Here is a 14420-nt window from a genome sequence, read left to right as displayed (position 1 = left end):
GGAGAGGGAGACAGTTAAGTGTCAGTGCTTTACATCCAGAGATGTGATGAAACATGGGCATGACACAATAGAAACTTACATAGTGCTTGTCGGGGTTGTATCTCTTCTGGAAGGAGAAGATGGAGGCGTGGAGGATGCGACCCTCCTGTTTTAGAGTGTACGTCTTGGGGGAGAAAGACAAAATAGGCTCGTCGTTGGCTGGCAAACCAGAGAATCGCAGCTGGGCGAGGTTGTGGATGAAGAAGTTGAACTTGGTGGCCACGCTGCCAAGACTGGACTCGATCAACCTGGAGAGAGGGAGGGAGAGAGAGAGAGAGAGAGAGAGAGAGAGAGAGAGAGAGGAGGGAGGTGAAGATGAAACAATTAGCAATATGCTGTTACAATCTAACCTGACTGGTTTTTCAAAAACAACATCCCCCTTATGCTGTGTAAAAACAGGAGTTGACAGGAGTTCATGTTGCTGTAATGTGAGACAGCAGCTATCGTTTTCCTTCCTATGCCTGTATTGCCACCTGGTGGATTTGCAGTTTATAGCAACAACAACAACAAAAAGTCTTGAACTCAAGTCTTCTCAAAACAGCTGCTCTTGGCAAAGATCGAGCGATTGATTTCTCCCTTCCTTGAGGAGTTTCCAGTTTTGTCCCAGAGTTGGAAAAATTACATTTAAAAGGTTGTCCAAGCTGCCAATGTATTTTTTTTTCTCAAACAACAGTGGAGACAGATTAGTCTGAATAAGCGCTGGAAGAACAAAAGTTAATGTTTTACCTGGTGAAGAAAATGGTTGCCTCAGCATCTGTGTTGTGTGGCTGCAGGGCATCAAACACATACTTTAGATCCTGAGAGCCTGTCAGCTCTGGGAGGCCTGAGGACGTCATCTATGACACACAAACACACCATGAGAGAGAGAAAGAGAAAACACACAAGTTCAACTAAACTTTCTGGGTTATTTGTAGTCAAAGTAGTTTAGCAGATTTATCTATTTATTACCCATAATTCTGCACAGTAACCTTATTATATAATATCTATATATACTACAGTACATATAAAAGAGAACAGTATTAGGACTTGATGTTTAATTGTTGTACATCCATGATAAAGAATATAAAATTATTTTGGTTGTGGTCCTTAAGTCAATTCATCTGTGCATAAATTGTTAATTTTTCATCAGAACAAATGGCCCAGAGTAACTGGTTCCAGCTTCTGCAATGTGATGATTTATTGCTTTTCTCTGATTTATACCATTATAAATTCGGGTTTGAACTTTTGGTTGGACAAAATAAGACACCTGAAGGGGTCACCATCGACTGTGAGAAATTGTAATGGATATTTGTCACTATTTTTTGATACTTTCTAGACCAAAAAAAAAAAAATCAATAAAGAAAATAATCAGCAGTTAAGCCAAATATGAAAATAAGCATTAGTTGCAGCGCTGTGGCTGTCAATTATGTGTGTATAAATTTCTGTTGTGTTTATCTATGCTGTACGAGTTTATTATATATAAACACAACATGCTTGTTTGGTACAGAGCCAAGGAAAAATCCCATCATCATACTTTTTATATATTTTCATGGAATTCAAAACTTACCATTTCCACTAAAATTGCAAATCATATCATAATATCTGTCAAAATAATTGCAATATGATTTTTTTTTTGCATATCATGTAGTCCTAGTGTACATATGGTGTGTGTGTGTGTGTGTGTGTGTGTGTGTGTGTGTGTGCGTGTGCTCTCTCACCAGTGATAACAGGTTGAGAAAAAGCCCAGAGTGCTTGCGGATGAGGTTGTAGGCCTGGCAGCACAAGTCTACAAACAGCTGGAAGCGGCTGGTGGGCCGCTCGCCTCCGTTGATGACGTATGCCATGTCAGAGGTCAGAACAAATGGAGCACGGTCCCTAATGGGAATCATGGAGGAGGACAAAAGATTTAACTTCCTCTCCTAAGGAGGATTGGTCAATAAGTTATTAAAAAAGAGTTTGTGGAATGACAGTATTAAGTATAAATCTTGTTAGTGAACGCACAACACTGAAACTACCACAGGGGCGCCCTTAAGCAAGTGACTACAAAGCCCCTAAATGTTTCAGTCGAGTTGCTAAAAATAGCAGAGTCTGGTTATCAGGCAGCCCACAAGCTGAGAATGAGAGCAGTGTGAGCTTTGAACCAGGTTATGCATGAATATACACATTAATCTTACAGTAAATCCTGCACCTGGAACGCAGGGATCCATAAAGGAATCGAGGGTCAGTTCATTTTTTAGATGCTGGCCAGCTGATTAACTTACAAAATGATGAGAACAAATTAAGACATCAAAATGATACATGTGTCTTCACTGAATTATTTCCTCTGATGGTCCACGAACACAGAAGCGTACACAACATCTGGGACATATAACTTTAGTGGCTTTGTTCTCATCACTGTAAAGGTTTCAAAAACAAAAAGGCCAATATTCCAACCATGTTTCATCTATTATCAGATAACTTACCTGGTAATAAAAACAAAATGACGACAGTAAACATCCTGACACATCCTTAAGGAAAGACCTTTAAACCCTGACAGCGCACCAAAGCAGGTTTTATCTTACAAACACGTGCTGAAGATCATAAATAATTTTCACCTTTTGAAGCTGCCAAACATCTGGGCATGACCCAGGAATTTCCCAAAGTCGATGTGGAACATGTGACCAGTGGAGCGCAGCATGATATTGTCATTATGGCGATCACAGATGCCCAGGACATAGGTTGCCACACAGCATCCTGCACATGAGTAAATGAAGTTCTCTGATGCCTAAAAAGAGGAAGAAGAGAAGAACAAATATCAGTACTCAGGGTGAGGCAGAGGCTTCAGGTATTGTTACGCTGGCTGCATAACAAGCACAGCGATGATGTACTGTAATACTGACTGATAGTGTTTGGGAGAGCAAACACCTAAATGCATAAGATGGAAGGTACATTTCTGACCAGAGAGACTTCTACTTTTCCAGATTTTTCAAGCAAACCCAGAAATTACTAAATTGTTTTGCAGACTCTGGAGAGCTTAGCCACCAGCCCTAAACACATAAGAACTTTGTATAAGCATGTATCTAATGACAAGTTTATTCCCACAGCCTGCTGATGTTCAGGGTCAAACTTTGTGCAGCAGATTTTAACGGTCAGAGGCTGTGAGTGTGGAGTAAGATTTCACATTTATAGGTGTCAAAGTTCTACAGCTGCTATAAATGTCAAGAGCCAAATCGTCGTGTCAAAGAAAAGTTATGGTTTTGATATTTGAGCCATTTCCTCCTGATAGTTTACACCATGAGACAACAAAAAAACAGCTCAGTGGCGTAACTGAGAACTTATTTCTTTTGTCAAATAAAAATTTTATCAGTAGCAGTGCAGTAAGTGGAGTTATGTGCAAGACAGTTATTTTGTAACCCACGTCAGCAGTTGCTTTGGGCTTAGTGTGGTAGATTCACTGCTGTTTGGCTATAAATGTGAGTGTGAACAAATTGATTTAATGTGTTTTTTACCTTCTCATACTCATCCTCAGCAGGGTTGTACTTGCGGAGCCACTCTGCCAGCGGTTTGTCCTTGAAGGATCCAGTGACCCCATACTCCACCTGGATCTTTCTCAGGGTGTCGGAGGATGGCACCAGCTCCACCATGCCTGAATAACACATCACAACTTTTATTAACCTGATGAAAACCCACAACAGTCAGCTCCGTATCAAAATAAAATGGAAAGAGTCTGTTTGTCTTTCAATTTTCTCTACAACCATTGATCTAATCAACTACGCACTTTGTGGGTGTGTTGCTGAGGACCCAAGGAAGTGCAGTGTTGAGTGTGAGCTATTTAGATCTATGGAAGACATTTATTACTAGTGTATTAATAGCACCTGAAGCACACATTGTACTTCAGGTGACTGTCAGTAACTGAATATTTCTTGTTAATAAAACTGATATTAAAAAAAATCTTAGTAAGGAGCTTATCTGTTCCTTCCATGATTGCATTGTTTTTTTTTATTTTCAACAGAAAGATAATTTCATTTTTGAACACTGCAGTAATGAAACCTTTAAAAAACATAAGTTGTTCCTCTTTTAGTAGTGTTGGTAGTGACTGAGCAGGTGTACTTCCACCTCCCACTGGACTAGAGGTAGACCAGCCCTGATTTGCATGTAGCCCACAAAACCAAAGGCTGCAATCAGATTTGTGATTTGGCCAACAGAGATTCATATATTTGGCTAAGTTAAGTGAGAGTGTATTAAATCATATATGGGCTTTATCTGGATACCGGACACGTAAACAGACAAGTGTTAATGTTTCCTCTGTGTTTGTTTGACTGTTACCTTTGTCCTTGCCGGTGGAGATGCATTTGAAGTTGACAATGCGGAGGTCCAGCCCCTCCTGCAGCCAGATGCGGTCCATGATGCGAATCATCTGAAGAGCCAACATGTCCTGCCTCAGGTCCTCTCCAACCTGTAACAAAAAGAAGGTAGAAGAAGTCATTTTTTAAACAAAGTTTCCAATTAGTCCTTGATCCTGCTACATCTTTGGAGCTGAAGGATGAGTTGACAGAGACAGACAGAAACAAACGGAGGGATGAACTGTAGCGACACCATGCAATTTTATAATTATTGGTTGGATTTCTCTTCAGCCACCAGGGGGCGCAGTGTTCAGATGAGGAGCATGTAAACAACAGTTGGTCTCAAGTTTTGATGTACCTGAAGACAATTCCACAGTTTTAACTAGAGGGGTGTGTGTTAAAGATACACAAAAGCCAGTTTTAATGTAACTAGTTAAAAAGTACATATGATTATCGCTGTTCATAAGGTTAATTTTCAGGCATTCTTCATTGTGTGGCAATCGTCAGCATTTTGCACACAGTTCATAAACCGTGTGTGGGTACAGTACCTTAAACATAACATTGATCTCTTCTCCCAGCGGGTCGGCGTTGACCAGGGTCAGCTTTAGGGGAACTGCGTTGGAGTTGAAGAAGGAGCAGGCCTACACACAAACAAACAGTAACATTTTACCTTCTGCACTGCACACGGTGCTGTTACAGTATGTTCAGCTTTACAACAGAATCCAATCCCATCTTTCTTTATTGTTTTCTTTGTGCCTTTGCTTTTTTGAAAGTGATGTTTTTGGAGAAGCATAATGATGACATAAAATACATGGAGACAAAAGAACAAGTGCCTCCAAAAACATCACCATCTATTAACTAATTGCATCAACAGATATCTGATTTGGAGCCAGTTTATCTCCCATAATACCTATCATAGCAAGTAGTGCCCTTGTCATCATCTTATTTAGAAGGGTAACAAGTAAGACAATGTAAGAATATAAGACATGAGACATTAAAAGTAGCTCATTATCTTCGATGAAAATCTGTATGAGATGTTATATGCATATGTACACATGCATGTGTTTTATATTTCGGTGTAGCCTAATGAGCTCATTTCCTTAGTGGTTTGAACCACAGAGGTTCTAAAAAGAGTATAAAGCTGTTCTTGTGTTTCCTGACCAACTGTTCAAATGAGGGTTTTTTTATTCTCCTGCTCTGTGTATTTCTGTGTATTTCTTTTCAGTGTTACAGTTATGATTTCACTGCTGTTAATTCTTTGAGGATCAGAAAAATCCAGTGTTGATAAAGAGGTGTATTGTCCTGAATACAATTATGAAAGCTAGCTGAATAGTGCTAAATATCTTTAAGTTACATCTTTTTATTATTCATGTTGTGTGTGTGTGTGCGTATGGTACCTTGACGTTTAGCTCTTTGGCCACCAGACTGGGGCTGAGGGGAAGCCGGCAGCTGTTCTTCTGGAAGAAGTTCTGAACATTTTCAAGGCCCTCCTGCAACGCCACCTGAACACACACAAAAATACAAAAATACAAATATGGACTGTTTCATACATGACAACATAAACTTTCTTAATGTGTCTCTTTGTATTTCCTGTTTAAGTGCTTTGCAGTGTATGTGAATGACATTAGCGGGCAGGAGGCAGACACAGAGCAATGCATTTCCAGTGAAATGGTCAATAACCTTTTTCCACTAAAATGTATTTTTGTTTTTAATGCAGGAAAACTCGCTTAAAATAGGCGACAGACTTCTTTCTCATTACCAGTAGACAATTATGCCTTTCTGTTTTATTTCATTCATGTGCCACATTTTATGTCTCAAATGCATCTGAAAAAAGGGTTAATAAACGGTCAAAGCAGCATGGAGGCCAGTGAAAACGTAATGGTGGAAGTGGTGGTTACTACTTTTTTATATCTTTTACTTACTTAGTCTTTATTTCTAATGGGGTGCAGGCTCATTTGGAAAAATGTTTATGCAGTGCTTGGGCAGAGATGAATGGAATTTGTGGTGGCGTGTCACTGAATCACGCTGGAAAAGGGGCGTAGACTAGCATGTCCACCCAGGTGCTGTGTATACATTACTGCCAATTGAAGCCAATCAGAGCTGAAGCCGATAAATACTTGTGACTACTGCAGTCATTCATTGGGGGGATGAATGTTGATTGTCACTTTTCCAAAGGATAAGAGCCAAGATGTTAGTGGGTGTTAGTGATTTTTTTGGCCTGTGGGAAAAAGGCAATAGAAATGTTAAAAAATGCACACACAGATCACAACCACACACACACACACACACACACACACACACACACACACACACACACACACACACACACACACACACACACACTAACCTGTCGTGTGGAACCCCCGGCCTGTCGGACCCTCTCGGCCACAGCTCCCAGCAGGATGACCAGGTGAGTCTGTTTCTCCAGCTCTGCCCTGAGCTTGACTCCACACAGACACAGCAGGGCACCCAGCACCCGCTCATAACGTCGTCCATGGGCAGGATCCTGCACGGCGTCCTTCAGCAGCCTGCAGCCATTACACACACCACAACAGCCTAAATTTAAGGGACACTATCATTGTGGACACAAACTTTTCCTAAGTTTTTACATGATCATTGTCAAAGTTTGGCTAATTATAAATCTTTCCTGGCAGAAGTACTGATTTCTAACTCGGCAGTAGGGATGGATTCAACAGGCAACTATTACTACAATCTCTACAGAGACTCTGCACTGAGATAATACATTAATTTAAAAAAGATGATTAATTACAAGGTATCTTTATTACAATAAGTAAGTTAAGGAAAATAAAAGCACAATAACATGAAGAGCTTTGCTACCACTTACACAAGCCACAGAATAACACAGGAAAGGAAATGAGGCAAACGTGTGGTAAGATCATAAATAATGCTATAAATAGCAATGTAAACACATTATGAGGTGTATTTTTTTGGTGACCAAGTGCTAGTCATGTCTTGAATTCTGATTACTCCTGATGCATGCTTTTCATACTTCTTCCATTTTTTTGCAACAATTCCTTTCAGTTCGACAACAGTTACAACAGCTGGTTGCTGCTGAGAACTCACCAGTAGAGGTAGTGGGCGATGTTGATGTTGCCTTGTGCTCTGGATAGCAGGAACAAGACGAGGGCGTTCTTTAGGTGACACTCAAACTTTAAAGCCTGGACAGAGACAAAAGAGAAAAAGGACTTACGATGATAGATGGAATAAAATGTGAATGAAGGGAGTGGAAACATGAGAGAAATAAGCTGAGTAAGTGAGTGAATGTGTGAGCGTCTCTGTGAGAGTGAGTTTAAGTGACCTGTATTTAAAAACTGCATGCAGTGTGTATTTGTGTGTATTTTTAGTTGTACCTGTACTAGCTGAGGCAGGTAGTCAGCCAGCTCATCATCACTGCTCTTCTCAATCCAACTAACAGCCACACTTCTCACTTCTGTATCTGCAAACCTGCACACGCATAAAATGCACACAATTAGACATAAGACATACAACAAAGATCTGCAAAATTAAACAGAAAATACAATATTTCCACTATTTAAACTTGACTTTGGCTTCATCAATAAATAATAACACATTTTACAAATTAATCACACACCAAAACACAAACTAACAACATCAGTTTGACAATGGCAAGCAAAGTAAAGTTAAGCAAAGTTCAGATTTAATGATAAAAGAGAGCAAGCATCCATGTTAAGAAAAACTGAGTTTGATTATTTACAGTATATAGTTATGGAAGACCATTATCCCCAGTTTTTACCTGGTCAAATATATTCCTTGAATAAAGTAATAATGACATGATTTCAAATTTCTGAAAGGCCTGCAGTGCCACAGACCAAACGCACGTAGGTATTGAGCACAATGCATACTTTGAGTCAAGCAGCTCCAGCGCAGTGACGGGGGGCAGAGGGGGCCAGTGGTGCAACAGGGAGTGGATGTGAGCCATGCTGGCCCAGTCCCAGCTGGGCGCACTGGCCAGCACCTTGGGGAGGCTGCTGGGGTGGTCCTTCCGACAGTGGAGCCGATGGTCCCATAGGAGCTGGTGATCTGCCCGTTTTAGCCTGGAGAAAGAGTGAAAACAGATGGAGTGGAAAGATGGATGGGATGGTATTTACAAGAATAAATAAATCATAATGCGAATGAATTGCACTTTCAAATAAGATTTTCACCTGAATTTTTGAACAATGCATCTTTTTTAAAATCAGATTTCAACCAATAATATCTAACCAGCTCAAATTTGTCATGTTTTATCTTTCAGTGATTGAAAATATATCTCTAGGTTTCGACACTGTAAAATTAAATGAAACTAAAGGAAAATATTAAGGGAGCCCAAATGAGAAGTTTACTTGGCAGGATCAACAATAATGTTTAAAACAGACATCAGAGAAAAGCACTTGAACAGAATCACACAAGAACATCAGAGAAACTAAATTCTCTATACTTGCTTACTAACAACAACGTAATGTGCATAACCCCCATCATAACAACTTCCACCTTCAGTGGAAATCCTCAGCAGTCGTAGGTGTTAGAGTTGTTTCAGCATGGCTTTAAAATGTGTGTATGAGTTTATATATGTACACTAAAAATTAAACGAAAAAGATTGCGAGACTTAATAGTCACATGACACTAAAACAAAAAGAAACACATTTTTAAACACAATTGACCAAGCCTGAAATTTATTGGCTTGTGTTCTGTCCCTGAGGGTTGTGAGAGTGTGCAGTGCAAACTCGAGGTATGTTTATGGCACTTTGCACGATGGGTCCTGTGGTCCGCAGTGGACGTGGTCACTAAGGCAGTGCTTCCTTCTGCAGTGATACAGTTGGCGTGTGTAGTTTGGTTGAAAGAAAATAGTCCCTACATGAAACTGCTCTCAACAAGGTCTGTGGATCATCTTGAATAACTGGGTCATGATTTCTGGAAAGAGACAATGCTGTTGACTTAAAAAATTGTATTTTTAAAATACAAACAGACTGAGTGCCATCTAGTTCCATTATTTTTGATTTCTCTACAGCTGAAATCCCCAACACTTTGCAACTCAAAACAAAACAATCTAGACTGATAAACAGCATTACAGGTAAGAGGATTGCTTTTTATTCTGGGGTGAGCTCTCCCTTCAAACAAAAAAGCTTTCTCCGTCAGCTAGCATTTGCCTCTTCAAAGTCATCGGTCTACACTTGACCTCCCTGTAGAAATGAAAATGAACATTTCTTTCTTGGGGACTGATGGAATATCACACACGTTGAAACAACACACGACATTTCAGTGCAACTGCAGCCCAACGAGTCTAGTGCCCACAGAGGCTGGAGAGATGAATGGACAGGACAGAAAGCAGGCGGTGAGAGCCCAGTGAGAGAGCGCTCTGTGCTAAAGTGCCGGGTGAGTCTCATGGATGTTGGCAGAGTGGAGGAGATTTGGCTGGCAGCAGGCATAAGAGAGCATTTAGCTGGGCCCGGAGCAGCTGGAAGAGAACAGACACACTGGAGCAGACAACATACAGGCGTTTATGGGTAGCCGTGGCTGGCAATGTCAGGGGCATCTTTTAAAATCTCTTCTTAAATCTAGTAAGTCCAGTGGATTTCGGGTGGTCTGAGAAGCGGCCAAGAATCTGTCCGCTGCAGGGAATAAATCCAACCGGAAACACTGTTTCTGTGCATGTTTTTGAAACTCTCATGAAGTACTCTCATATAGTACTAGCCAGCAGTCAGTGGACTACAATTATGATTTTGCAGACCATACAGCATACTCATTCACATCTTTCAGAAGTGTGGTTTTCATTCAGTTGATTCAATGGCAAACACTCTGACGATCAAACTTAGTGATGATGTCTTGCCCACATGACCTTCAAGACTCCTTCAACCACATGGTAGTGAATTACAAAGAGAAACTGAAGTATCATATTTTGTTGTCTTTGACTCATGCAGATGGACATTTGATTGCAATCTGAGAAGTTATTACACTATCCAGCAGTTAATTCAAGCTTCCTGTGTTTGCAGAAGTAGCCTGTCTGTTTTGTACATCAAGCTGAGCAAGATTTAGACCTCCTCTCTCTCTTGTGGCATTAACTGATTAAGCCCTACAAACTAAATTTCCATAATAGTCTCTTAGAACTGAAGTGTTGGCAAACAGCATTAAAGGCTGACACAGTCAATGTTTCAAATGTGAATGATGTTTGCTTTCAGATTTTAATCCCCTCTTCATATTGGGAAAATGGGTGGGGGGGGGGGTTCTCCTACCCAAAGTTGGAAGCTCGGCTGCAGATTTTCTCCAGTTTGCGTCGCAGATCGGGGTCCAGCTCCTCCACAGCTGGCTCCGGGCTGGGCTCTTCCTTGGGTCCCACGTATAAAACATCCAACGCGGAGTTAGGAAAGTCCACCTATAACATAGCTGGGATTATTTTGTTGTTCCAATGTAATTTAAGTAGACACCTTTTATATTTACCCACTGTTCTTTCTGCTTTGTAAAAAATGACTGAGAACAAAGACTAGGTCTAAAATAACCTGCAAGGCTGTCGATATTACACAGTTTTACAAAAACTGTTATTATTAAAACCAGACTATTGTTTTAACAATGACACCAATCAGGGCCGCTACCTCTACCACCAGCACTACGATAAGTATTAGATGCACAGGAGACGATTTTGGTGTACTGAAAAATATATCAGTAATTGTCGCAGTCATAGCGCATCAGCTCTAGTGATTGCAGAAATTAAGGTAATGCAGTAATAGAGCAGTAGTTGTCATCCCCCTCAGTAGTACAAACTCTAACTTTTCTACAGTCTGCCTTTGATGTTGTTCAATCTCTGATTCAACTTAAGCTTGTTTTATATGCAGACACATCCAAAGTTATGCTCTTTTCAAATGGAAAAAAGCGAACAGCTGATCTTCCTACATATAAGTAAGTTGGTATTACCATTGACCAAAACTTTGTCATTCAAACCCCACATTACCTTGGTTCCAGGCTGAAACTTTAATTAAGTTTCTTTTTTCAGGAACAAATCCTGTTTCTTGCTTCAGGAAAGGAAACGCTTGACTTCTGCAACATTTTTACCTTTGTTGGACTACGGTGATGTTCTCTTTATGAATGCGCCTGACCAGTGCCTACAAAAGTTGGATACTGTGTGTCGTGGTACTTCACGTTTTATTACAGGCTGTGGAAACAGCGTACACCTCTGTACACTGTACACTGCTGCTAAATGGCCTTCCCTGTCTGTCTCCAGACTCTCACATTGGTGGGTTTTGCATACATAAGAGTCCTTTTGGGCTTGTTCCTTCTTATTTGTATACATACATGTTTAAAAAACAAACTAAAAATGGCCTGCACTCTCACAGTATTCTCTTGATGTTGGTCCCCGGGGTTTCCACAGAACTTGGCTAACTACTTGGAATAACTTACAGAAGGACCTAAAATGGTCTGATCTGATCACCATGGGGGAATTTAAGACACCTTTAAAAGACTGAGAGGAAAGCACTCTTGGTCAGTGTGAGTGCTACTCTAATTCTCAATGAAATTGAAAATTACACATATTTATGTATTTGACTGTTTGTATTTATTGTTCTAACAATGTTTTATGCTGCCTTTTTTGGTCTGGTTGCTCTTGGAAAATATATTTTAAATCTTAATGAGTCTTTCAAATAAAGGCTATATATAAATAATATTCACGATAAAAGGCAGAACGAGAAAGAAATACAAAAGACTACACCACTACTACTACTGTACCACTATGACTATCTCCGTTTCTATAAGCTACTTCTGTAAGATCAATATAAGTGCTATGGAGTCTAACAGACTTTCTCTGACAATGAATAATGACTTGTCACAATACTAAAACCACTACAAATACCAATACCACTACTTCAGATGCTACTAGCACTACCACCAACCTGTAGTACTATTCTCTCAGTGGGAATCCTCTTGCGGCTGCCTGTAGATCCAACAGCAGCAGCAGCTCCCTGGGCAGATGTCCACAGACACAACAACCTGCTGCCCCTGGCAAGCACCCTGCAAAACACAGTCGGTTATTAAGAAGAAGAAGAAGAAGAAAAAAAACCTACATAATCAGGGTAGGCAATCTTATAAACAACATTCTTACACTGGGACAAAATTGTAAACTTTTATGATCGACTGCTTATTGCTGGAGACCCATCAAATGAGGAGAATGTATAAAACATGTAAACCTACTGACTGATCAATGTGTAAAATTTTTTAAATAAATATTTTACAGATGAGTGATAGTTTAAATATTCCAAAACGGGACATCCACTCAAAGGATATGCAAAAAACATGACCAGTAGCCACAAGCGGCTGTTTGTCTCTCCTCACCGTCTGAAGTCAAAGAGCGGCATAGAGACTTTGCCCAGCATCTCTGGAGCTTTCCTCTGTTTGTTGGAGTCTGGTGAGCCGCTCGCATTCTGGTTGAGCACCCCGAACAGAGTCAGGCTCAGTATGGACTCCAGTGGGAGAACAGCCACGGCTATGGGGAAGTTGATCCTGGGAGAGACAAGGATAGTGTTAGCAGGATGGAGGGACAATGTAAACACGGTATTTTTATGACTGTGGAAATATGGGATTGGGTCGGGTCAAGTCAGAGAGGAAAAAGAAGACAAGAGAGGAAAGGAAAGGAAATGCGATAAGATGACGGAATAGGAAAGTAGAGGAGAGGAGAGGAGCTGAGGCAATCACTCACAGCTCGTCCCATTTGATGTGGTAGAAGAAGCTTCTGTATGTGCCCACTCTCTTGGACTGGACCGGTTTAAACAGGTTCTTGCCATTGTGGGTGAGGGAACACATCAGGAAGTACTTCTCATAACTGCAACAAAACAACACAATAAGAATTGCTACTGTTCCCTCTATGTGGCTGATCAGAGGCTGTCAGATATTCATACAGCCAGTAGATTAACCATTACAATATATTTTTGTATAGTAGTAACTTGACAATGCTATTTACGTGAATGCTCATTGGTTGCAACATACAGGCACTGAAAGGTACTGTGCAGGGCAAAAAAACCTGCTGCAGGAATGCCATATTGCTGCATGTACTGCATGTGAAGCTATGCAAATTTTGAGTTTGTTTTCAATCAAAGATACAAATATCATGCTTGATCATTTTCAGCAATGTCCTGTGTCACATATTTACAGTTAAGTATCCCAGGGGCTGAAAGCCTTGCTCAAGGGCAACTCATAGAGTTATAGTTTGGGACTTAAACCAGCAATCTATTAGACTGCTCACGATAGGTCGGACAGGTGTTTTGCCGCAAACTACCCACTGTGGATATCGCTACCGCACAGACTCCGGCTCTCAATGACATCACCAGCGCAAGATGGCGGCGCTTGTATCAGAGATATTTTAGCCTCACTTTAGCAGAGCAGAGTTAAGTGGGGGCGCATCGTCTATCTTCGTCGTCTATGGGCAGCACTGATATCGTAAAGCTTGTTCTGCATGTAGATTGATGTCAAAATATTAGTATTTAGTATTATAATATTAGTATTTATTTATAATATCAGTATCAAATATTCTTGTATTATCAAGGAGACAGCCTCGCTGACAGTTGTCCATGGATAAGCCACAGAAACACCAGTTTCTCACAGTCTGTCATGTTTTTTCTTTACATTTTGTGTTGTGCACCGAGAATGCTTAAGAGTTGGAAGTTGGAAATTTCAACAGGGAAATTCCAACCTACGATTTTGAATGAAACACAGCCTTAGAGCAAAACAACTCAAACAACTGCACAAACTCACATCTCAAGCTGCCCAGTTCAACCACAATCTGATCTGCTGGTCACTGAGCAGCTCTACTGAAACAGTCACCAAACTCCATGTACCAGCAGATCTTTTTTAAACCAAATATTCAGACTTGTTGTATCCGAAAAGGCAAAAGTAGAACAAATTGCATTACTTAAAGTTAAATTAAAGAATCACAGTGAGTCATATCAATGTATGAGCCTGGCATAGCTGTCATTTAAAAGGAGCAATAATTTGCACTTGTGTTTTAATGTGTCAAAATGTCTACAGTAAAAAAGGTCTACAACCATGATAACAGTGTAGCATATAGGACAGTGTGGGAGTTTG

The 14420-nt window shown here is 40.4% G+C and overlaps 1 protein-coding gene across 1 annotated transcript in view; it reads right to left on the bottom strand.

Annotated features, from left to right (window-relative positions):
* Positions 1–14420, bottom strand: part of pik3c2a (phosphatidylinositol-4-phosphate 3-kinase, catalytic subunit type 2 alpha) — a 58693-nt gene that overhangs the window by 4226 nt on the left and 40047 nt on the right. The window contains exons 12-27 of the mRNA XM_042495616.1: positions 13039–13161; positions 12675–12842; positions 12236–12353; positions 10589–10728; positions 8225–8416; positions 7712–7805; positions 7425–7519; positions 6688–6868; positions 5738–5842; positions 4889–4981; positions 4324–4453; positions 3507–3643; positions 2613–2782; positions 1737–1893; positions 766–875; positions 80–287 (exon numbers count right to left, since the gene is read on the bottom strand). Coding sequence (XP_042351550.1) covers positions 80–287; positions 766–875; positions 1737–1893; positions 2613–2782; positions 3507–3643; positions 4324–4453; positions 4889–4981; positions 5738–5842; positions 6688–6868; positions 7425–7519; positions 7712–7805; positions 8225–8416; positions 10589–10728; positions 12236–12353; positions 12675–12842; positions 13039–13161 — 2221 coding nt within the window. The remainder of the gene's footprint in view (positions 1–79; positions 288–765; positions 876–1736; positions 1894–2612; positions 2783–3506; positions 3644–4323; positions 4454–4888; positions 4982–5737; positions 5843–6687; positions 6869–7424; positions 7520–7711; positions 7806–8224; positions 8417–10588; positions 10729–12235; positions 12354–12674; positions 12843–13038; positions 13162–14420) is intronic.

This window comes from Plectropomus leopardus, chromosome 11 (assembly GCF_008729295.1).
Source record: "Plectropomus leopardus isolate mb chromosome 11, YSFRI_Pleo_2.0, whole genome shotgun sequence".
In the NCBI taxonomy this organism is placed as follows: domain Eukaryota; kingdom Metazoa; phylum Chordata; class Actinopteri; order Perciformes; family Serranidae; genus Plectropomus; species Plectropomus leopardus.
The sequence above is the reverse complement of the archived record's forward strand: the minus strand, read 5'-3'. Positions and strand labels throughout refer to the sequence as shown.